This window comes from Manis javanica, chromosome 15, assembly GCF_040802235.1.
Source record: "Manis javanica isolate MJ-LG chromosome 15, MJ_LKY, whole genome shotgun sequence".
Classification (NCBI taxonomy): Eukaryota; Metazoa; Chordata; class Mammalia; order Pholidota; family Manidae; genus Manis; species Manis javanica.
Window position 1 is genome coordinate 81,058,018 of NC_133170.1, and position 25,687 is coordinate 81,083,704.

At 39.8% G+C, this 25,687-nt stretch overlaps 1 protein-coding gene across 4 annotated transcripts in view; it reads right to left on the reverse strand.

Moving 5' to 3' along the window:
- Positions 1-25,687, reverse strand: part of TTC28 (tetratricopeptide repeat domain 28) — a 577,193-nt gene that overhangs the window by 258,626 nt on the left and 292,880 nt on the right. For 3 of the 4 annotated variants that reach the window (XM_036993107.2, XM_036993106.2, XM_036993108.2), the window contains 3 exons: positions 18,242-18,389; positions 9,479-9,751; positions 8,386-8,516 (listed from right to left, as the gene is read on the reverse strand). In XM_036993107.2, coding sequence (XP_036849002.1) covers positions 8,386-8,516; positions 9,479-9,751; positions 18,242-18,389 — 552 coding nt within the window. The remainder of the gene's footprint in view (positions 1-8,385; positions 8,517-9,478; positions 9,752-18,241; positions 18,390-25,687) is intronic. The other variant, XM_073223237.1, reaches the window with a different exon arrangement.

A 25,687-nucleotide genomic window follows, 5' to 3' on the forward strand; every position in this document is an offset into this window, starting at 1 on the left:
AAGGCTTCCTCTCCAGCTCTGAGTGAAATGAGGACCAGCATTCATAAGAAAGGAGAGGAGGGCACTCTACCCGCTGTAACCCTCCACTTGTTTCCTCCTGGCCAATAAGCATTTACCATCACTGGACTGGAACTCCACGGAGGTCTGGGATCTCGCTGGCAAAGTTATACCCAGAGGCACAATAAGCACTACATAGTCAAATGTGTTGAATGAATGAATGAATGAGATGATTGAATGCATGTGAGTGTCAATATAATTAAGCTATTCTCCTTTCCCTCCAGAACTGCCAATTATACAATGGGGAGAAGACCACCATTACAAACAAATAAATGTTAAGTGCTACTACGTCTGAGGGCTGTGGTTTGACAATTAATTTGAAAAAAAATCTAAAAGATTGATATAAAGTGCTTATGGGTTTAGGATAGCCTGTTAGGTGCATAATTTGGGAAAATCCTTAGTTTAAAATGTGATAATACCTATTCTCCTAAGTGATCCCATTTGTCAGACACTACTCTAGGCTTCAGTGTATGCAAAGAGGCTTGTCCAAGGTCTTTTTTATGGCAACCATGTTTGTAAAAGGAAAATAAATGAAAATTCCATCAGCAGGTGAATGGTACTTTTATAACATGTATCACCACACAGATGTTCAGAAGAATGCAGCTGATCTCCATGTGATGACATGAAAAGAAGTTCAAGACAACTAAGTGAAAAAAACATTGGGAAAGCTGTATCATATTCCCACATATGAAAAACAAAACCATAATGGAAAATGGGCTACGGCTGTACTATAAGATACAAATAAAATAATTCAAACTTTCTCATAACCACAAAAAAGTAAAACAAGAAAGATGAAAGTAATTTTAATAGCATTTTGCTTAATCCATTATATCAAAAATATTATCATTATACTGTAATCAATATAAATAGTAATGAGATATTTTACATTCTTTTTTTCATCCTAAGTCTTCAAAAACCAGTGTGTATTTTACATTGACAGCATATCTCAATTCAAACTACTACGTATTAAATGCACGCGGTCATAGCTACCATAACGGGCAGTGTAGGTCTAAGAGGACATACTTCAAACTAGTAACAGTGGTTATTTCTGAAAAAGATAGTGTTTTGATCTTTTACATCAATAACTAAATCATATATTACTTATATAATGGTAAAATTATAACAACAAAAAGCACAGTAGTATGGGAATATAGACAGCTGATCAAATAAGTCTATTACAAGGGTTGTTCAATATCTGGGTAGAGGAAGGGGACCAGGGAAAAATAAAAATTTTAAATACCATTTACAATAGCACATGTATGTGTTCACATGTAAAACCTATGCATAAAACTGAAGAAAGATATGCAAAAGTTCTATACTGATAACTATAAAACATTGCTGGAAGAGATTTTATATGTTGTAAGACCTAAATAAATGGTGAAATATACCATGTTCATGGACTATAAGATTCAAATATATTTATAGACTTAATACTGTTGCAATCAAAATTCCACCAGGATGTTTGAGTGAAGGAAGGGGAACTATAAAATAATTCTAAAATATATATATGTGTGTGTATATATATACACACACACACTCTTTTTTTAAATGGGGCAGAAAAGGCTCTAAACCATTCTTTAAAAAGGATCAGTAAATTGAACTTCACCAATACACACACATGTGTTTTATATACGGTTTATATGTTTATATATGTGTGTGTATATGTGTATGTGTGTATATATATATTTAAATATATTCTACATGTAATATACAGAACCTGGAATAGTCAAAGCAATCTTGAAGTAAAACAATGCTACAAGAAGGACATGATCAGATTTCTAAACTCACTAAAAAGCTACAGTAATTAGGCAATATTCTATTGGCAAAAAGATAGACAAATAGATCAACAGCACAGAACAGAATCCTTGTGAACATACAGTGCTGGGCCAACTGGGTATTCACATGGGGAAAAAAAGTGAACTTTGATCCCTACCCCAAACCAAACACAAAAGTAAATCCCAAGTGGCAGTAGAACCTAAATGCAAAAGGTAAAACAATAAAGCTTCATAGGAGAATATTTTCATGACCTTGGGATGCACAAACATTTTCTTAAACAGGACACAAAAGGCATTAAACCATTACAAAAAAAAGAAAGGATTGGTGAATTGGGCTTCACCAACATTTGTAGGATATTGGGTAGAAAAGACAGAAATTGAGAAAGAGTTTTAGTGAGGCAGAGACAATTCAACTAAACCCGAATAAGGAAAACACTGCTGAGGGTCAAATATGGGGTCTACTATGCAGAGGGGTCAGAACAAGTAAAGATTTGGAGGGTAAAGTATAAGGCATGTTTAATGACATATGGCAAGTAGACTTGTATGAGCAGATTATAAGGTGTATGATATAAAAAGTGGTTGAAGAAAAGTAATAGGAAATGGTTATAAGGGGTTTGGACTTTATTCTGAAACAAAGGAAAGCTGTAAAGGTATGCATTCATTCATTCATTCATTCATTTATCGTTTTGGTATCATTAATGTACAGTTACATGAGCAACATTGTGGTTAGTAGATTCACCCCATTATCAAGTCCCCATGTAAAGGCTTTTAAGCAGGAAAATTACATGATCAGAACTAAATTTTAGGAGGATAATTCAAAGAGCTCAGTGGGTGATGATTTAGGTTGAGGAGAAACTAGAATCAGGGCAGAGTTAAAACAGATTTCACAAATTAGAATATTTACATACTCCAGTGTGACAAGAGGTATGCAAAGCTACCCCAAAAAATAAAAAGACTTGCCAGGAGTGTCTGGTTTACTTGAGTATCTGGGAGAAAACAATTTTACACTAAAATAAACACTGATGTTACATAGGCAAATGCAACAATCATATCATTTAAATGCTGTTAAATGATAGTAGCAATAATAATAGTAGCAACTTTTTTACCATGTTTCAGGCACGGTGCTAAGCAAAGCACTTTAGGTGAACTAATTCATTTAATTCTCACAATAAGCAGAGTAGTTACTATTAGAATCACTTCATCCATCTAACTACACTTACAGAATTATTTACTGAGACACTTATGTTTCCATATACCCTTTTCTTTTTCCTTTTCATTTATATTTTATTAAAGCTTAACATCCTTTGCATTCCTGCTGGTGATATAACTTGGTACAACTACTTTGGAAAGCTGGTAAAATTTTAATAAATTTAAACATATTTAACAGATTTAAGTGCTGATGTTTACCAAAAGATATATATAAAAATGTTTATAGCACCTTTGTCCTAATGGCTAAAAATTAAAAACAACTCACATGTCCATCACAATTACAGGAGTTATATAATTTTCAGGGTCACACAGCAATAAGTTGCCAACCAAAGTTCAAGCCCAAGTTGTCTAATATCTACTCTCAGCCACACTATACATGAAAGAAATTATCTACTCATAATAGCAGCCTCAGGCGATGCTCACAGCAAGTAGGAGACACCTTCACTCCTTTGCGTGTAGGGCGGCGTCTGTTAAAAAGTGTAAAAAGTTCTGCAACAGTCCAGGGAAAAGATGGTACGGCAGAAGAGAAGAGCCAGAAAAGAGGCTGCTGTTATAGAAAGAAGAGAACCTGGTAAAAAAAACAAACATGAGTGTGAGGCGGCTTGGGCAATAGGCCAAACGGTGAATGCAGACGTAGGCACAGACTGAAGGCTAAATCAGGCATGCTGAATTGCAGGTGGTGTCCAGGAGGCAGTTGGATGAAGAAATATGAAGCTCAGGAGAGAAATCAGACTGATAAAAAAAACTTCACAGTCATCAGCATATTTGCATATCAGATTCCCTGAACAGAGAACATCTCTAATGCAATTTAATTTATGCACTCTTCTGACAATTAATATTAGCTCACAGGAAGGTCTCTATGGGCACCTGAAATTAATTTTGAAATCATTAATGCAGGTAGAAGGTTAGTTAGAATGAAAAATCCTGCCGAGTAGGTATCACCTTTCCTATGAAATATCTGAAAGTAATCATATAAAAGAAAAACGTATTCTTTTTAATGTAAGTGGACAAAGTAGTGGCCAGCTATCTAGCTATTGTGGGTGGGGGAGGGGGGAACATCTTAAAATGTATTATAGCCAAAGCTGTAAGAGACAAAAAGATGCAGTTCAGTATCCTCACCAGCATAGCATTCACAGTAGTTTCTGCTTCAAAAGGCAATTATCCAAATTTTATTTCAATATCAAAATAATGCAAAAGGGAAACCAAGGTACAATTTGAGGTCACAGATGCAATATCAGAAAAGGAAAATCATTAAAAAGTACATTCTCTGAACTTTTTATACTCAGAAGAGAGAGTGATTGCTTTTTGGGAGAGCTCTCAAAGTTGTAATCAGTATATAATTAAGAGAAAAAAAGGAGGGATATAACATAAGGAAAGAAATACACCAAATTATTACTATTTGCATTATGAGAAAATCCAAGACAATCAACAAAAATATTATGAGCTATAATGAGAGAATTTTCACATGACCAATTACAAAACATGCAAAATAAATACCTTTCCCATTTGCCATCAAAAACTCGTTTTAAAAAAATACACACAGTGGAAAAAATATCCTATTTCAATGAGATACATTTAATACCTAGCAAGAAAATCTCCCCAAAAGTGTAAATCAGTAAAGGGCAGAGAGGAAAAATACAGGAATAGCTCAGGCTCCTGAATGAAAAAGACTGACTATTGAAAAGACTGATTTATCCATAATGAACATGTAAATTCAATACAATTCCAATAAAAATCCCAATGAAGAGTCTCCAAAATTTGACATTCGGGGGTACGGTGAAGGGATGGGTGTTGGGGGGCAGTGGAGACAATAATATCCTAGATATTCTTAAGAAGAATTGTAGATGTAAAATGTATAATAAAGCAACAATAATTACAATTGTGGATTAGAACACAAATTGCCCAAGAGCTCAGTGGGATGATACAGCAATGCTTAGTATCAAATCAATATAAAATAACCAATAATTACAATAGGAAAAAGTAGGTTGAGTATTAAAGCTCTTTATAAAAGAAGTTTCTAAAAATTGTCCACCTCAATAGTGATCAAAGAAATGCAAAGTAAAACAATAAGCCAGCATTGTTTTCTTTTCTTTATCAAATTGACCTTTTAATTTTAATAGTAATGCCCAATGTTGGCCGGTGCACAGAAATGAAACCTCTGATACTTTGCTGGTAGGACTGAAAACAGTAGAGCGTTTCCGTGAGTAATTTAACAAGAAGCATCAAAATTTGTAATGTGTTTTTTCCAAGCAAACCCACTTCTAATAGTTTAACCAAAGGAAATGATGAAAGATGGGTTCAAAGATTTATTGAGAAAGATGACTTTCCAGATTTTATAGTAGCAAAGATTTTGAAACAGACTGAATATGTCATAGTAGGGGTATAGAAGAAATAAATTATGATAAAGCCATAGACTTTCAGAATATTTAATAAAAAGCAGAAATGTTTTAAAATTATGTGCAAAAATATTGAAAAAAAACAAATTATAAAACAGTATTAAAATAGGATTTCAATTTTTGTTTGGATATGAACCATGATAATTGCATATATGACCAAAAGATTATACCCAAAATATTAACAGGACAGTAGACTCACAGTTGGTTATTTTCATATTTCTTATGTAATTGGGTGAAATTGATAAATGTTACCTTTAAAGAATCTGTAACTGTACTGAACAGGATGGTTTGCTAAAGGCATGACCTGTCTTATCACTCAGCAAACATGATTTCAGAACCCCATACGCTAATCTCTGCACCTCCCTCAGGGGCCAAGTTGAGTTCCACCTGTTTCATGAAGCTTCCTCCGGTCTATACCAATGTCTGCCTCGTCTGGAATTCCAGAATCTTGATAGCAATTAAGAGAACATTCATCATTTATTGCTCAGGCATTGTTTTAATATTTTTGTTGTGTGAAAGCTCTGTCTCAAATAGCACGTGAGCCTCTCAAGGGAAGTGACCCCACAACCGCTGTCTGGATCCCGAGGCCAGCGCTCTGCATACATTAGGCACTTTGTAAGCAGACATCCCACTAAACCAAATGAAATCCCAGGAGATTAGTCAACTAAAACAGCGAACCTAAATCAAGTACACATTGTGGCAATAGTTCCCTTTAAACCCTTTGCATATCCCTTTAAGTTCTGAAACTCCAGTCTTACGACTGGTAGCTGGTTTCAGGACGTGGGAATAAAAATTCCCAGTTACGGGCAGGCAGGCAAGAAGCAGCACTCAAATACAACCTTAAAAATTAAGAGAAATGGTAATAACATCAAATTTCTCAAGAAAATGAATGGCACTCTGTAATTCCAGAGGCAAACACAACAGAAAAGACACACCGCGAGAAAGACGAGAAATGCCGTAGGTCAGCCTAGAAATCAGTCAAATACGCTTCGGCAACACAGAGCGGGAGCCAGACAGTAGCACGTCCCAGGGTGAGGTTTCGGCTGTGGACAAGTTACGGCTAACCAGCCGCCACAGTGGGCCTGACTGAAAGGGGAACAACCAGAACAGGGCGGTTACAATTATTAAAGTTTTGATCATCAGAATCTTTGAGGAGAAAATGAATGGGATTTTCAACTTAGAAAGGAACAGGCCACAGACCATTAATTACGGTACCTGGAATTTCTCTATCTATCCCCAGAGGAAACACGTTTAAAAAAGTCATTCTTGGGGTCTCTCACGTCCACATAAGGAGGATTCTCCAGGCTTGGGGAGGAGGCCAGTGAAAGTGGGTGAGCGGAAAAAATGGTGGTAACTCAGGAGGGGAAGGTTTGGGGAGGGACCTGGGACAAGGTTCCTTCTATCCCCATAATTCAGTGATTTCTTAATAATGATTATGATGATATGATAAGGTGTATAAAACCTAGATAACACAGGTTATAGAAAAGTACACTATTAAAGAGGAGAGACAGAAAATCTTCACTTCTACCTTTCAATACCTGACAATCCTGTGCCCTAATTAAAAGTCTTTCTATCCTACCCAGTAATTGGACTAATCTATACATCCTGAAGGTTAGGAAAACAGAGAACAAGCATAGCTCTTGGCCTATATAATTCTCTGTCCCTTCACTAAATGGCCCTATTTAGACAACTATGCTCTCCCAGTTCTTAAACCTGGTTCTCATTTCTTAATGCCATCAGTGTATCTGCCTCTAGGTGCCTGCCTCTAGGCACCATCTCTTACAAGAACTGTTTATAAACTAAGAGTAAATAGGCAAAGAGAAAAGTGTTTAGGCAACTCTCTTAAGAACGAAACCACCAGAAGTCCTTTGCCCTTTTAAGGTGTATTTTGGTAACTTTCAAAGGCTTTTTTCTGACTCCCATGGAGAGACAGACTTTGCGCAAGCCCAGCCTTCCCGAAGGGGGCCGCCGGCACGCCACGGGGGCACGGGCTTTTCCCTTCCCCGGTCCCTCCCTGGTGCCTGGCCATGTTCCAGAAGCTTGATGATGCTGAATCATTCAAATAATATAATTAGCCTCTATAACGTCTCATAAAGAAGTTCTGAAATGTAAATGTAGCTAAATATATTTCCCAACACATAGACTGATTCACGAATTTATTGCTGCCTCTGCTACTAACCTTCTCTTCCGTATTAATGTCATGTTGAAAGCTACCATTTATGGAATTCCATTGGGGAATTCCAGGTACCATGCTAGCTGCTCTACATACATTATTTATAATCCTATCACAACCGAGTCTGGTTAAATACAAACGTCATTTTCTGAATAAGAAAACAGAAGCAAAGAGGAGTGACTAGTGACTTCTCCAAGGTCGCGGAGCCAGGAAGCACCGGAGCAGGGGCTCAGCTCGGGCTCCGTCTCACTGCAAACCTCACTCTCCCCCCCACCCTGCAGGCACATTCTGATCATGTTGCATCTACTGGATGGCAAGTCTCTGCGAATATTACTTCCATTTCTCTAATAAAGACTTACCACACTTCTACCACCTGAATTAAAATCCACTGAAGAAACAACCTAAAGGGTTTACAATAATAACACTCCACCTTGAACAAAACATGATGCGCGCTTCTTTAATGAATACATCAGGACGCTACCATTTCCTGCTAATTTTATACATGTCTCTTCCACAGCACATTTGAAGAATATAAGAACAAACAACGCATCTGACCAAGCTGTTAGGTCCTGAAGTCAGGGACCATGTCTCATTTATCTCTATATCCCAAGGCCTATGTGTGGGAAATAATCCAATGCCTGTCTGTTGATGAAAGGCGGAAGCAATGACTATCAGCTTCTGAACGCAATATTTTAAGGTACCTAAAACATCTGAACATCAGAAAAGACTCCATGTTTCCAAAAAAGGCTTTTTTGGGCTGCAGTGAACTCCCTACCTCTCGATCCTTGAGCTTCATGGCGAGCACCAACTGATGCCTGTGGTTCGCGAGGGCCTCCCGGTAATGCCCTTTGCAGAAGAATGCAGAGCCCAGATTCCCATGAGCTCGGCATTCTCCTGTCTGGTCACCTGAATTGGATTTTAAAAAAAAGATAAAATTTCTCTAAGTTACAGCATTATTTATAAATATAATGGCCATCTTAATTTAAGAGCCACAGACTTACTAGCTAAGATTTCACTTGCCTTCTTTTAGGGAAGTATTTTCTTCTTCTACAAGACTATGTGTGGGAAGCTATGGTCTGAGATCTTAAATCTCTGTACAGCAATTGTTGTAACAGACAAGTGCAGTCAGGGACATAGGTGCCTTGGAAATGAGAGGTTAAAGACCCTGACACAAACCAGCTGCTGTTTGAATCACCTCATTGCTCCGCTTATGACCTTCGGTTCTGAATAAACATCAGCTTATTGATTCAGTCATTTGACTCCAAACCTACCACAATATGCTGCTTCTTTACAAGTATGCCGGTGAGAGATTTACCATGTCCCTTCTCTTATTGCAACCCTGCAAGCCCTTCAGTGATCACTGTAACAACAATCAGAACCCATACTTATTTCACAAATGAGGAAACGGCAGCACAGAGAGGTTGGCAACTCGCAGAAGGCCACGCAGCTAGTGAGTGAGGGAGCTGGCATTCTAAACTTGGCAGTATTATTGCCTAGTCCACATTCTTAACCACTTCACTGTATTGCCACCTCTGACACCGACAAAATGTCGATACATCCTACTGTAGGCAAAAATTAAAATTAAGATGGCAGAGTCACCCGCTAATACTATTGTTTGGGATAGGAAGTGTGTGAGCCCGAATCTCTGAGGAAGGTAATGCATATGTTGATCCACATCTCTTCACCTTTTGGGAGCCCTGGTATCTTGTTACATGAAAAGCCCTCAAGACCTGAGTGCACTAAAAAGGAACATATTCTAGAGACACGCTCACTCACCGCTGCATATGTTACTCTCATTTGTGTCTGACTTAATGAGCTTTCTTTATTTCCTTCCTGCACTGAAGTCAAGGAGAGAAGCACCGCCGTACCTAAGGTCTTGGCGACGTCCAAGTCCTGCTGCATGTATCCAGTGCTCTTCTCGGTGTTTCCGAGGGACCAGTGAGCGCTGCTCAGGGCCGAGAACACGGAACCTCTCAGCTTGAGGCTGCAGGTGCCGATCTTCAGAGCAGCTTCTAGGACGACCACAGACGCGCCGTGATGGCCGGCCGTCAGGAGCTCCTGCCCGACCACAGACACAACCACGAAGGGGCTCTTGTCCAGCTTCATTTTCTGAAGCTGCTGGTAAGTGGGCTCGAGGGAGTCTGAAGAAGAACAAAGGAAAACAGGAATGCAGAATGATACACGAAACAGTCTTTTAAATGAGCTCCCACACAAATGTTTATCGTACCTTTCTACGGTCTCTTCCAAGGACAAACTCTTCACCCTTTAATGTTGCCCCACCCTCATTGCTCACTTCTGCACGGGACCCCGTTACACCGATCCCAGTGCACTCTCGCCCACGTGTGCTCCTCTCTTCCGGTCTTCCTTTGATCATGATGTACCACTTGCCCCAATGGTTAGCCCCTCCTCCATCCTACTGCCCTCTCAAAATATTACAAGCACACCCCTCAAGTACTGGCTCTATTCTATAGTCTCCCCAAGTCGGCCGGCCCACATTCATCTTTATATCTAAATTCCTGCTGCATTTTTTATAGTTTGCATTGCACCATTTGGCCTTTAACTGTTTTAGGATTGTTCCATGTGTATTAAGTTTTAAAATATTTTCCCAGCTAAATCTGAAGACTACTCTAGGACCGTTAAACAAATATTGTAATTCCATAGCAATTGGCACAATGTGTGCACTCAATAAAAAAACTTGCCATCGTCACATAAATGAAATATATCTGACATTCAATTAAGGTTTGTTAAACTTGAATCTGAATGACTGATTATTAAACTCCATCCTTTTCCCTAGAGGATGCAACGAAACAAGCTCTCCTAACAAAATACCTGTCATCCTCACTAGCAACCAAGCATCCATTGCTGCTTCTGAGGCCAGTATGACCAAATAAAAATATATTATCAATCTTTGCTGTGTGACAAATGAAACCATAAAGAAATCATCTGAGTTTCCTAAGGTAAGATGGAAGACAAAATTAATGTTGATCTCATTTTATTTTCATGAGGTGCTTAGAAAGGACATAGATTAGGGGTCAGGAAGCCACAGGAGAGTTTTTTCCATTTGAAGCGAGGTCTGAATGTGGATGACCCCTAATCTCCTCAGCATTCTCCCTTTTCTTTCTTTTTAAAGACAGTTGCAGAGCTAATGACTATAACGCTACAATGAGATAGTGCCTATAATGCATTTGTTGTTAGCTTTCCTGAAAAACTATTTCACGTTAGTTGTTCCACTGTGCATATGTAAAAAAACTATAAAAAGGCTGGTCTCTTTAAATCTTGAATCTCTCAGCCCACGGTACTGCATTAAAATGTAATTTTTACAATTTATGACTTCAAATCTCAACTCTCCACTAAGGAGCTCTCATCTGCATCAACATTACCACAGAAACCTCGAAACCTACTGGTGCCTAGAGCATTTTTTCCCCTCAATCAGATCTCTAAACAGAGAACAAAGAACATTTTTACACCTGTCAAGATGAAAGCACTGCGTAGAACTAGTAAACACTAGCCAACCAATAGGGTTAAACACAGGCCCAAGAACCCAGAAATCACTAAAATAGAAAAGAACAATACCATACTGAAATCACTGTGAGCACAATTTTGGTGGCACCTGCTGATGGAGTTGGCAGCTAATGATGATCACATTAGCATCCCACTGGCCAATTAGCAGATGCAAAAATAATCGAATGTTAGAGCTGAAAAAACCTTGAAAATACTTTCATTTTAGAAATGAAGAACCTGAGTATGTAAGTGATTCGCCCAAGGTTAGACAGCCTGAGTCCGAGTCAAACCATTGCAGGCCTCTGAGTCCAGGCGCTCTAGGACCATACCAGGCAAAATTCTTAGTTGTTTACAAAAGAAGCCAGTCTTCGCTGGTGTTAAGTAGAAAAGAAATGCACTGAGTAGCTGCTGCGAAGGGTGAAAAGACAGGCCTCCGGGCCCACAGTTAAAATCATGCCACAGAAGCCTTCTTGTGAAGGCTAAACACAGAACACCCCAGCTTGCAGGGCTGCCTCCGCCACTACTGAACACCACCCTTGGGAAATGGATGTCACTCTCGCTGCCCACCACCACAAACTCCGTCCGACCTTTTCTTCTTTGAACCATTACCTCCTGATTCAAAGGTGGGGTCCCAGCAAAGAAGGATGGGAAAACTAGGACCTGACATTTTTAGCTTTTATAGTGGAAGGAGGGGGCAGAAGCATTAGACAGGGAATTCACAAAACACAGGAAGGAGTGTTCCAACACTGAGCCAGCCCAAAACGCTACGATGCTTCAGCTGTTGATTTTTTTTTTTAAACCACAGCAACCATAGATAGTTCAAAACAAGAGCCACCTAATTGAGCCTCTAAAACGACACAATAGGAGGAAGAAGAGAGAACATCGCCACAGTTAGAGGACGGAGGGCAATACCTGGAGAAGCCCCAAAAGAAAAGGAAATGTTCAACTGTATACATTTTCAATAAATCAAAATGAAATTGAAGGGACAAGAGGTAAAAGATCAAATTTCCATTTGCAATACATAGGAAGAAGAATATAAATACGTTAAAAGATATATTGTAATGCAAGCTCATACACAGTACATGTTATAAAAAGTTTGGAAAAGGGAGTAATTATCAAGGGTAATCTTCATGGAAGCATAACTTGATTTCTTGAAGAAAGGTTAGTACTTAGACCTAAGTCTTTGCTTTTTTTCTGACAGTGGAGGGTATTTTAGGCAGAAGATTTTCCCTAAACAAAGGTGCCAGGAGAGGATGGGTACATAGAATGATAGGCGATGATGAATAGGCCAGCTTGAATGGATGACAGAATATTTGTAGGGAAGGAAGCTGATGTGGAATAATGGAGAAAATAAAATACTAAGCTAAGGATGAAGAGACCAGGATTTCAAAGTCACCCAGCCTCAGTCTCCTCACACTGTCAAATGTATAGACTGTGATTGTCATGATGGTTACATAAATCCATAAAGTTATAGATATGTACAGGCCTACATTTATTTATGTACATGTATGCATAAACATATGCATATTTATATATGTGTACCTATGTGTACATCTACACATGTGCTCAGATATATACACAAAAGAATCCATTCCACTTTATGTAATTTAAAAAAATTAATGTCAATTTTTCCTGCTTTTGGCTATAATTACTTCTCGTTGATCCACAGTCACTAATCAGAAGCTCTGATTAGCAGGTATACATGGTCTTTATGAATAAAAGTGGTAGGTATAAAAAATGTATAGGCTGGATTAAGTGATTTCTAAGATTCTTTCCAACTCTATTATTCTACGATTCTAATTCCTATTCTAGAGTAAACATACACTGTTAGCACAGGGACTAATTTTATGATTTTATCAGGCTAGGTGGAACACAATTTTGGCAGCCTATAGCTGTTTAGATGTTTTTCTTTCTAGAAACTATGCATAATATATGAAATAGCCAAGTCAAACCAACCCCATAGGAACATAAAGACCCTTTGCAACATTCATTGAACACTAGTTATGTACTTTCAAAATATAAAGGCTTTAAGAATTGAAGAGGAAAAAAGTCACATTTCCTGACACTTGAAGAGCTTGTAGGAATGTAGTAGTAGCTAATAATAAACAAATAATCACACTTACCTAAGAGATATACTGCATTTCATCAGTTCTGAGATGCACATTTATTCACATATTAACATTCTCCTTTTGGGATTTAATATCTCTGAACCCGATGGTGCCTCACAATTGTCTGCCACTTTTATGTCTAAATGGGCCTAAAAGAACTCTCTGAGTTTATCCAAAATAAAAATTTAAGTGATAAGAAAGAGAGGTGTCATCTTTTAATCATCAGTATCTTTTTTTTTCTTAGTTATACATAATATAATAATACAACTTTTAATCCAGAGCTCTCAGCATCATTAAGATGTGCGATGGGACCACAGAGGAGAAAGGTGCCAACTCTACCCTGGTAGATCTGGACAGAAATTGGAGATTTGAGAATTAGTGTTTTCCAGGAACTGCATGTAGCCTGCAGGCAGTTTTACTAGGGAGTATCTCAGAGATTAGAATGAAAGAGGGGCAAGATCTCTTATAGGAAGTTAGTTTACTGCTCTCCTGTAGGCAATGAGGAAAATACAAAATGATGCAAAATAGAATGATAGATTCACATCTAGAAAGTTCATTCTGGAAGGAAAGCAAAGCATGGACTGGTGTGGAAGAGACAAAAGCCAGGAAAACCAGTTAGAGGCAAAGTCCTGTATTTGCAATGAGAAAATGGATGGAGAGCAAGGGATAAATTTCAGACATATTTATAATAAAAAAAATTTATAGAACTTGAGGAATAAATGCATTGAACAGGCACAATGCATTATCCTGAAGTAATAATACTCTACTGTCTGTCTCCTATTCTTTTCACAGGTAACTATTCTTTTCACAGACTTCAATCTAAGGCAATATGAAGACATTCCAGAGCCTTCCAAGTTAGTCTTATATTTCCCTAGCAAACATGACTAAAAACGTGTCAACCTTCCTAAAAACCCAGTGATACCACTTCCACTTATTCAATTACTTTTGGATACATCACTGAAATACAGTACTAAGGAAACTAAAAACCACTGGGCTTGTCACAAGGGATAAATATTGTATGATTCCACTTATAAGAGGCACCTACAGTAGTCAAACTCACAGGGACAGAAAATAGCATGTTAGTTGCTAGGGACAGAGGGGAGGGGAAATGAGAGTTACTGCTTAATGGGTACAGAGTGTCAGTCTGGAAAGATGAAACAGTTCTGGTGGTGATGGCTGCACAAACTTAGTGCCACTGAATTGTATAACAACAGATAGTTAAAATGGTCAATTTGTGTCATGTATATTTTACCACCATTTTGGCTCATACTAAAAGGAAAACAACCCTCCTCAAAAAAAAAATTAAAATAAAAAAATGATATAAACTGTTCAGCATTTTGTCTAAGCCACTTCACATTTCTTGGGGTTTGTGTATTTATTTAGATTCCACTTCATTCCAAAAGGATTCAACAGCCTTCTAGGAATTCTAGAAATTAGGTAGAAAACACAGAAGTCAGGGTAAGTAGAAAGTAAGGATGAAACAACACCATGCACACGGGCACGCACACCGGAAGCCCTGGCGCACGTCTTACAGGAGGCCAGGGCACTGGGCTCCATACTGCACAGAGAACCAAGCAAAGGATGAAGAACTCCCAGCCCCTTTAGACAAAACTACACCAACACTCAGGAGAAATACAGCTCCTCCTGCCCCCGAGGCCCTCCGCAGGGAGCGCTCGGCAAGAGGGCCCTGTGCGCCCGAGACGCGCGTCCCGCACCCGCCCTGGGCCTGCCGGACAGCGGCGCACGAATCCCGGCGCCCCTTGCCCTCCTTCCTCTCTGAGCGTGGACCCCGCTGGGCAGGGGAATCAAGAGGTAGATATAATCACTTCCTTTCCAGGTAAGGACCGAGGTGTTGAAAGAGGAAGCCGCGCTGCTCGGTCAATGGAATAGCGAACAGCAGCAAGACAACTAGATTCCAGCCTTTCGGGGCAGAAGAGTGTATTTCTTTCACATCACATTTCAGAATCAGGCCTCCTATGAAAAGTGACTGCTACCTAAAAGAATGAGAGCGAAAGGGCTCACCATGCGTAGGCGATTACGCAAATAAAAGGTGAGCCCCCCACGCGACCCTAAGAGAAAAAAGCCTTTATGTTCAACAGCCAGTTTCCACCGGGACTCCATAAACCAGCTTCCCTGCATCCTCGGGAGCTGGCAGAAACACCCGGGCAGGTGACAGCCCGTGAATGGAATAGTCTTTAGATTACCAAATTAAGAGGAAGAGGGAAAATACACACAAGAGAACCCGCAGCAAGAAGCAGCCCTGGTATCTTCAGAGGAACAAATCAAGGTAAACTCAATCTCACGCTGTAATTAGAGTATTAAATCTGTGGTCGTCTGTAGTGCTATATGCTGCACCATCCAAATCTGCATAAACTTTTGCAAGATACAATGGACTGAAACTGCTGAAAGACAGAGAAAGGAGAAACAGGAAAACAGTAAAAGGATAACCTGGGTCACAAAAAGGACAGTACCATTTTACATTTATACTTGTTTTTATATTTTCATTAATGATTTAAGAGAAATACATTATATATAAGATGGAAATATATCCTCAGAAGTAGTTTAACTGATAATCTGTCTGGCAAGCCTAAGTGAAGTCATAAAAATAAAGTAAAACAGACTTGATTTAGTTAGCAATGCAGGCAACAACAATATTAAAAAAAAATCAAGTGACTTTTAATGTAGATAAATACAATGTATTTATTTGGGAACAAGGGTATGTATATTAACATAGATTGGCCCTACTTTTTTTTTTTTTTTTTGGCCCTACTTTTTAAAAAAATGAAATACTGAAACTTCCCCAAAAAACCAAACTGGAGGAATGCTAGGCACATCACGAGAGCTTTGCTTATAGAAGCACCTGGCCTAGGGCGCTGTCTCTGTTGCACTCAAGGATTAGAAAGCAAAACATATCAGATCAGACCCATATGTAAAGTGACCCAGACTGCACAGCTACTTAACGGGCAGAAACTTAGAAAACTGCAGGAGGCTAAAAGAAAGTGGATAAAAAATGGATAGCAAATGATGACAGATTTTGCGAATTACAACATGACAAAAAGAGAGGTCATTAAGAGGTGACATGATGCACGGAACACTGAGCAAAGCAACAGTCTCTGTATAAAAGTTTGATTAAGAAAAGCTCACCTGACATAGATAACAGTGGTAAAGGCAATGCTAAAAATAAACGAGATAAACTGCCTTAAGGAAAGAGATGAAAATACTGAAGCACTCCCAGGCACCTGTAAGATACAGCTTTCTCCAGGATTCGCCTTAAATCACTCAGTATAAGATAGGGAAGAACTGCTTAACCACTGTGTTGTATACTTACAGTAATGTAAGATTGTATATCAATGATACTTCAATTTAAAAAAAACAATAGAATGGGGTTATTAAATTAGATACTAAATTTGTTAATATCCTATAGGGTAATAAAACCACAACCTTGGGGTTAAAAAAAAAAAGGATAGGATAAAACATGGCACAGAAAACCCAATGGTAACAGCAATACTGAGCTGTTTCTTGCAGTGCAGGAAAGATTTCCTTACATTTATCTACACAAACTGCTTCAAAAGCAAAGTGGTAAGTATGATTCTGCTGATCTCAACACATTCACGGCAATATTCTAAGGCAGCGGCGCAGACACCTCAGAATAAAGATGCGCCATCTTCACGAGCTCAATAAAAAATGTCCCATGTAAATTATCTGCAGTGGGATAGAGGGAGAGAATGAGAAAACAGTAGAAAAACGGAAAGGAGAGGCAGATTGATTTTTTGGTTGTCCATTGCCCCCTCCCCCAGGCCCCGGAGCTCCAAAGCGCATCTGCTCTCAGTCAGAGTTTATTAACAGCAGGTCCCCCAGTGGGAGAAGCCGTTAGGTTCCTGCAGCAAAGACTCAGCTTTGTATGGGGTTATAAAATTGCACGAAGAGACGGTTCTTACCACTTCTTTTTTTTCTAAAACATGGAATCTTCGACTTGCAGGAAAATATTTTTTATAGCTATGAATTGCTGAGAGACCATCTGAGCACCATTAGTTCATCAAACTTCTACTTAGCGTGTATTTTGAACCACGTATCATACTAGCCAGTATATTAAAACTATTTAATGCTGTAAATATTTCAAAACTAGATAAAATGTCTAAGGATACTTCCATCAAAACTTTTAGATTCATTCAAAACCATACCATTACAGAAACAAAAATACAGTTCCACCTAATACGGAACATTATAAGCTGTCTACTATTTGCCATCCATCTGCCCTGGAGTCTCCATCACTGCCGGGATGACAACTGGTGTGCGCCCTCAGCCCAATCTTCTTCCTAAGAGCTCAGTCCTCAAAAATCAATGTCCCTCAAAGCGAAGCCGATCTGTTTGGGGCCTTAGGCCTCTCCCACCTCCACAGCTATTGTCAGCCCACTGTGTTTCCAGGATACCAACTGGTATAAAGTAGAAATAATAACAGGAGGAAACCATGTAAACTAGTGTCTGTCTGTTTCTCATTCCTTTTAATTCAACATCATCTTTCAATGTTCCTCTAAAAACATGTTAGACACAGCCCACAGTTAGATCCATATCTCCTTACATGAAATATCAGTATGCCTAGAATCTTCTCTAATTTGATTATTTTTAGAGGGTATAATGGTCCAACTAAACAAATCAACTTACTACTAAAGATGTTGGGGTTTAAAAGTACAGAATCTTAGAACTACAAAACACATAAGGATTCTTTCGATAACCCTAAAATCCAGAGAAGTTAATTCATTGACTCATAGTCACAGAGTTTGTTAATAAAAAATTCAAAAATATAATCTAGGTCCCCAAACTTCCAGGCCAGTGGTCTTACCATCATTCTATTCCACCTCATTAACATCAGCTATTGACAGTGATATTTGAGCTTCCTTTTGTCTAAAATATCCAATCTCAGCAATAACCTATCAATTCTCAATGCCTGAGTCTAAAGTCTTCAAAGGCTAGAAATGCCCTACTTTAAATTAGTGTCAGACCAAAGACACTTATCATATTTACCTCTCATGGGAGATTTCATGGCAGCCTCTACCATCCCCACCAGAAGCTGGAGACTCTTGGGGTCCTGAGCCAGTCCAGATGCAAAGGCTGCCAGAGCATCGGCATGACGCCCGAGGTACTGCAGGGCAACACCCTGTCGGAAGTATGCCTGGAAACGAAGACAATGCATGTATTACTCACACACTGTACCCCGCAAGGCTGATGGTGATTCCTTAGTGGAACAGCAGGTCAGCAAACCTAAGGCTGAGATGGGCTTGGTTCAAAACCCTAGTAAAAAGTCTGTAATCAAATCCGATTTCTTCCAACATTTTAAAATGCAAGCATACTTCTTTCAGACACATTATATTGAAAACTTTCACTCTTTTCCTAATAGAACATTAATTTTATCACATTCTAATTTGGAATTTCTTTACATCGCTTGTATTGGTTTTTGATGATTTTTTAAATTACTTTTTATTCTACTTTTAATATTGTTAAGATCTTCAAGGACAGGGTTTTGGAAATTTGTTTTATCTCACCAAAATATCTAGTACAGTGCAAAATAAATGAGAGGCACTCAAATTCCATTTGTCTCACATTTTCCCATTTTCAATAACTAAAGGGAAAAAAATCAATGTGTGATTATTAAGATAATTTTTTTAAATGAGTAAAGTAACATGGCTACATTTAATGTGGTGTTTCAGACATATATTTAAAAGCTGTTACCCAAAATATAGTTACGTTGCTTAGAAACAAAATATGATTGGTGTCCTTTGTATTCTTTAATTGGATTAGTCTAAAAACTAATAAGAGCTATGATTATATGAAAATCCCCTCCTTGTAGCTAATTGGAAAAAGGTCAAAGAATATTTAAGTTTTAGGATAGTCTTAGGAACATAGTTTGTCTTTAAGCACATAGAGTGAAAACAAGTTAATGAACAAAGTGTCCCTAGTATATAACCAGCAAACGACCTTGTACTTGATTAAATAATACATAAAAATGACATATAATTAAAGCATTTACTGTTTATATGATAACATCTGCTCCTAAAATACTTGGCCCCCTATTAAACTTAAATACTCTTACTCACAATACCATATGTTTATAACACAAATTTAACTTTTTCAGTTGAATATTTTAAAAAATTGTCACAAATTGTATGCATGAGATCTAAATAAAGTTTCAAACTCCTAAAACTACTACTCCGTAAAATTAATACATAATTTTATAATTTTATGTAACACTGAGAGAGAGCACCTTTCATGCTTAAAAACATTTACTTACCTTATCTTATTTTACTTTTACAACCATCCTTTGAGGTAATTTAAGATAGGCAATACTATTCACTGTTTCTATTAAGAAACAATCCATAAACAGAATGAATACTCAGATTATTATGGGCTATTCAGACTTCTATTAGTTTAAACTACCAGCAGCTGTTAAAACTCAGACCCCAGTAAGACAATAACCTGTAAATGCACCTTCATTACTAATTCATAAGATCACTTCCTTTCACTGGACTCAGCCACTGTTTTAATCTTTAATATGTGTATAGGCATTTTTCACTACCTTTTTCAATTCACATTTTAGGTGATTTCTACATTCCAAGAAGCAATATACACTACATTGCAACAAAAAAGAACTAAAATTTATAGAATTCTAGAAATGTAGTATTAAAACTAAACCAAAAAAATGTAATTTATTGATATAATATGTATATAAAATACCCATAATCTATAACTAATATTTATGGAGAAAGACAAAAAAAGTCTCTAGTTATTAACTTCAGGTATATATATTAAGAAACATAATAATCCATTATGATAATCATTTCAATGACAATTAAAATATATGTAAGGCAAATCATTATGCTGTACATCTTAAACTTATACAGTACTGTATGTCAAATAGGTCTCAATAAAACTGGAAAAAACCAAAAATCTTAAATTAGTCTCAGTGAATTTTGGTAACTTCTTGCATATTTGAGGAAAAACTTTATTATTCATTACTTCACTGAGAGAATGATTTCCCTGTCTGCCAAATAAAATAACTGAACAGTATGATTTGTCTAAAAGTAGGTAGGCGAGGTACACTGTTAAATCAAAGTTCTGGTATCAAGTTCACACAGCAGCTGAAGAAGAGTGTGCATGTTTTTTTCCTTAGGTTGAGAATTAGATGACAAAAGATACGACTGGACCGTGCTGCGCACAATCTTTCCTTCCTTTCTTCACAGGATTTTGAAGAGAGGTATGGGAAAGGAGTTGCAAAGGTCTCCACTGATCCTCCCTAAATGCCCTTCCAGAACCCCCAAGATTTTCTGTTAAAAGCTGAGAACTGTATCTCTGTCAAGATAGCATAATGAGTCAAGTTCTGACAAATCCCTGTTCTAAACTCATAGAGTGGGACTGTAGAGAAAATAAAAGTTCCTATGGCCAGGATCCTCACCTGACCCTAAAGTACTTGATGATGTAATTGGCCTGCTGCTAGGCTAATGTCTGCACACCCATCGGCAATGAGACATTATTTTCGGTGTTACTATATAAAGAGCTTGCCCCAGTGCTGTCCCCAGAGGCAGAAATGGAGATGGGCTTGCTGCATGCAGGCTGCCCCAGAGGCAGACGTGATTCCAGCACTTGACCTGCCACTCTGAAAGTAAAGCTTGTCTCATTGTTCTTATTTGGTCTCCCTGAACCCAGAGGGAACTCGCCCAGGGACTACAGGAGGGACAATTGGTGTGATCAACAGGATTCACCGCAAACCAGAAAGAATGGAATAAGCTGCCTTCATGGGAGGGGTACTTCAGCGGGCAGCCCCTGTGGATGGGGAGACACTCGGGTACTTCTGATATGAATGTGGTCCAAGGTTGCTTGTCTCCTAGAGGACTGAACCCCTCACCAGGACTGGCAGGAGGTGAAGGTGACACCTGAGACAGTAGAAGAAGCCCTCTGCAAAACAGGGACTTCCTTAAAGAAACAGAGTGCCCTCAAGGTGGCAGGAACTGTGGGTCGGCTGTTCCTCACAGTGTTAACAAGGGCCACAAAGAACACACTCCTGCAAGAAGCACAAGAAGAGGTAAAGGTCACAAAGAAAAAAGTTCATTAATGATTGAGATGGCATCGCTGCGAGGTGTTATGGAGATGGTAAAGGACATAATGGCGACACAAGAAGAAACAGCACAAGAACGCAGGCTGCAAGGTGCTGTGGAGGAAGTGAAACATTTGTTGGAGAATGCGATGGAGTCACTGTGCGGCCTCGTGGAAGAGATAAAGGCCATGAAGGGGAAGAATGTACCCCTTCATATTATAAAGCCCACCCATAGCCCTTCCAATTCCCCAGTGTGGCCAGTAAAAAAGCCAGACAGCTCCTGGCATATGACTGTGGATTACACAGAACTGAATAAAGTCATCCCCCTTCTGCATGCTGCTGTCCCCTCTATTACAGGCCTTATAGACACCCTCAGCCATGAACCAGGGACATTCCATTATGTTGTAGATCTTGCTAATGCCTTCTTTTCCATTGACATAGAACAGCAAAGTCTGGAACAGTTTGCTTTCAATTGGGAGGGATGGCAATGGACTTTCACTGTCCTTCCACAGGGACACCTCCACAGCCCCACCATCTGTCATGGACTTGTAGCCCAGGACTTGGCTACATGGGAGAAACTGCCAATGGTGTGGCTGTACCATTATATTGATGATATCATGCTCATGTCTGATTCTCTTTCAGATCTAGAAGGTGCAGCTCCTAGACTGCTGCAACATCTATAGGGGAAAGGATGGGCTGTGAGCAGCGTCAAGGTTCAGGGATCTGGTTTGTCAGTCAAATTCCTGGGACTTGTCTGGTTGGATAAAACTAAAGTTATCCCAGAAGCAGTCATTGACACAGTCCAGGCCTTTCCTATCCCTAAAACTGTGGCATTATTATAAGAGTTTGGGGTCTTTAAGGCTACTGGAGGGTGTTTATAACACACTTGGTACAAATTCTGAAGCCCCTATACCATTTGGTATGAAAGGGTGTCAGGTAGGACTGGGATGAGACGTGTGTGTCTGCATTTACAGCTGCAAAACAGGCAGTCAAAGCCTTGCAGGCCTTGAGTGTGATAGACCCATCAAGGCCCTGTGAGCTGGATGTCCATGTGACCAAAGACAGTTATGGCTGGGGTCTCTGGTAGCAGCTTGAATGAACTTGCCAACCTATTGGATTCTGGTCACAACTCTGGTAAGGAGCAGAGGTACGACACACCTTAACAGAGTAACAAACGGCTGCTGTGTACACTCCTTGCTGGCTACAGAAACCGTCGTCAAAATGAGCCAAGTAAAGGTAATAACCACCTACCCCATCACTCCGTGGGTACACGACTGGACCCAAAAGCCTAGCATGGCACAGACGCATGGCCTAGTGGGGCACATACCAACAGCAGCGTAGCACCCTCTCTGGTATCCCCTTGAATGAAGAATTCCACTGCTTATTGGGCCCAGTGACATATATCAGTGAAAGGCAGGAAGAATTTGCTTTAGAGCCATCAGTAGCAGAGAGCCCTTGTTGGGAGGGAAGAACCCCTGTACCTGAAGATGCATGGTACACAGATGGCTCTAGCCAAGGGCAGCCTCCAAAATGGAGGGCCTTAGCTTTCCGTCCTAAGACAGAGACAATATGGATGGAGAATGGGCTGGGGAAGAGCAGCCAATGGGCATAGTTGTGGGCAATATGGCTTATGACCACCCAGGAGCCCTCCCCACTTGCTGTCTGCACTGACAGCTGGGCTGTCTACTGAGGCTTCACTCGGTGCCTACTGACATGGTACCATGCCAACTGATTGGTTGGTCACTAACCCCTTTGGGAGCAAGAGTTGTGGCAAGACTTATGGGCCTCTGATCAGACTAAAACAGTTACAGTATATCATGTGACAGGCCATTTGCCATTGGCATCCTCAGGAAATGATGAAACAGATGAATTGGCCCAGGTGCATTGGCTAGAAGGAAAGCCAGCCTCTGATGTTGCATGTTGCCCAATGGTTACATCAATGTTTGTTGCATGTGGGGCAGAAGACAATGTGGGGCTGTAGCTGATCAGTTGCACCTGCCTTTGACCTTTGAGGAAGTCAGCAGAGCCTGGCAGGAGTACATTTTATGCTCTAAAAGGGACTTATCCTGAGTCCCACAGCAACGTGGAACAACAGCAAGAGGACAATACACCTCATCAAGTGGCAGATAGACTATAGTGGGCCTCTGCCCATGTCAGAAGGGCATCAGTACATCATGACTTGTGAAGACACAGCTACTGGACTTCTGGTTGTTTTTCCTGTGCATTGTGCAGACCAGTGAATGTACAAAAGAGGCCTAGAGCATAGCATCTCTTTGCAGCCTATAGCCAACCACAGGTAACTGAGAGTGATCAAGGCACCCACTTTACTGGATCTGCTCTACCAGAATAGGTGCAACAATTAGGGATAAAGTGGAAGTTTCATATACCATATAATCAATCCCCCCCCCATGCATGTGGGGAGGCATGATAGAGTGGTTCGATGCTTTGTTAAAATCTGAACCAATAGTCTGTGGGCATAGTCAGTCTACTTACGGAGAGTGCTATGGTGTTTGAATGAAAAGCCCCAGAAAGGGGCACTGAGCCCTGTAGACACGCTAACACACATTGCTGCCTCCCCTACACAACTGCAAGTACAAACCAAGGAGGAATCACTGAAGCCAGGGTCTGGCCACCAGAATAGTATCTTGCTGCCAGCATCAACTGCAATAAACCCCAGAGACTCCGTTCAGTGGACATGGCAATGAATGTTTCAACACATGGACCAGCGAAGCGATGGGTGGCCCTCCTGGCACCTTGGGGACAAAGCCTGGAGGCTGGCCTCCTATGTATTCCAGGAGTAATGGCAGAGTGGCCCTCAAGGATCATGGTAGTGTACCCTAAATGTCCGAAAGGTAAGAGCACCTTACCGGGGAGTTTTGTTTTATCTTTAAGGCCAGTGCATGTGCCTCCAGTAGCACTACACATAGATCCTTCAGTAACCCCCACAAGGAGAGGGGTAATGGTATGGTATACTAGACCTGGACAGGACCCCCTTCCTGCCAAGGTCCTATCATAGAACCACTCCCTTGCATGCATCCTACCTGATAGACAAGATTTGCCTATGCTAGTGTCATTTAAGCATGTGTCTTATCATCCTTAAGGTTAATCTCCTCTAATGTCTTTGTGGACTGGGCACACACCATAGCAAAAACTGCTGCTTGTTGGGTATGCATGGAGCCCCCTATCAGTACTGCTACTGGCCTCCCATGGAAAGTGTGAATAGTGAACCAGGACTGATTTGAATACAGCTGGAATGACCTCTTGGTGGCAATCGATCTCCTCAGGCTTAAGGATTATTATAATATTTGTTGTTATCTGTATCGTAATTTTCATCTGTATGTTGTCATTATCCTCTGTTCCTGTTGTGGAATATGGTTACAATGCTCCAGTTTTCTTGCACAGGGACCATCGTGGAAGATCAAGGGTGCATAGATTGTGAGGCAAGAATCCTGGAGGGGTGGAGTGTAGGGAAAATAAAAGTTCCTGTGGCCAGAATCCTCACCTGACCCTAAACTACTTGATGGTGTAATTGGCCTGCTGTAGGCTACTGCTTACACAACCACAGGCAATGAGACATTATTGTCAGTGTTACTACATAAAGAGCTCCATCCAGTACTCTCCCAAGAGACCTGCCCTCCCTGAGAATAAAGCTTGGTATAAGCCTTTTTATCCCTAATGTTCCCTTGCTGTTATCTGGTCCCACCAAATCCAGGGTGAACCTCCCTGGGGGCAATCCCCCTCAGGCGAGACAGTGGCCCTCCCAATTCACTTCCATGCAATATTCATTGCATATACAAATAGCTGTCAAACAAAAATTAGAAATCTACACTTCTGTGACAGATGTGCTACTACAAAGTTCAAGTTGATGATGATAAAAACCTCAACTGTGGGTTACTGTGATAGAATAAAAAGAATTCAGCACAGGACCTGACATAGAGTAAGTACTCAGTAAAATTACCTATTTTGATGATTAGTTAATGAGAAAAGAATCACAACAGGAACAGATAACTACAGACTAACATAATATAAGGGGAGTGCAATAAATATCTTAAAATATTTTATTATTCAATATAATATTATTATTATTACCACTTCATTCACTCCTGCCCTCACTCCACAAAAGACTATTGGCAACTGGGAAAATCACTGCAGTAAGACTTCCAGACAAAATTTGAACCACCTGACTAAGAAAAATTGGTATTATCACGTCTTGGGAGATACAGCAGCTACCCAAAGGATCCTCCAAAGCAAGGTCAGGATGTGCTGAGATTCACAGCTGTTTATCACAGCTTCAAGAAAACTGATGGGATCTGCTGTAGCCTATCTGCTTCTCCCCCACTAGTTCCTGCTGCTGACTTTTCTCTTACCATCAAGTTTCACAG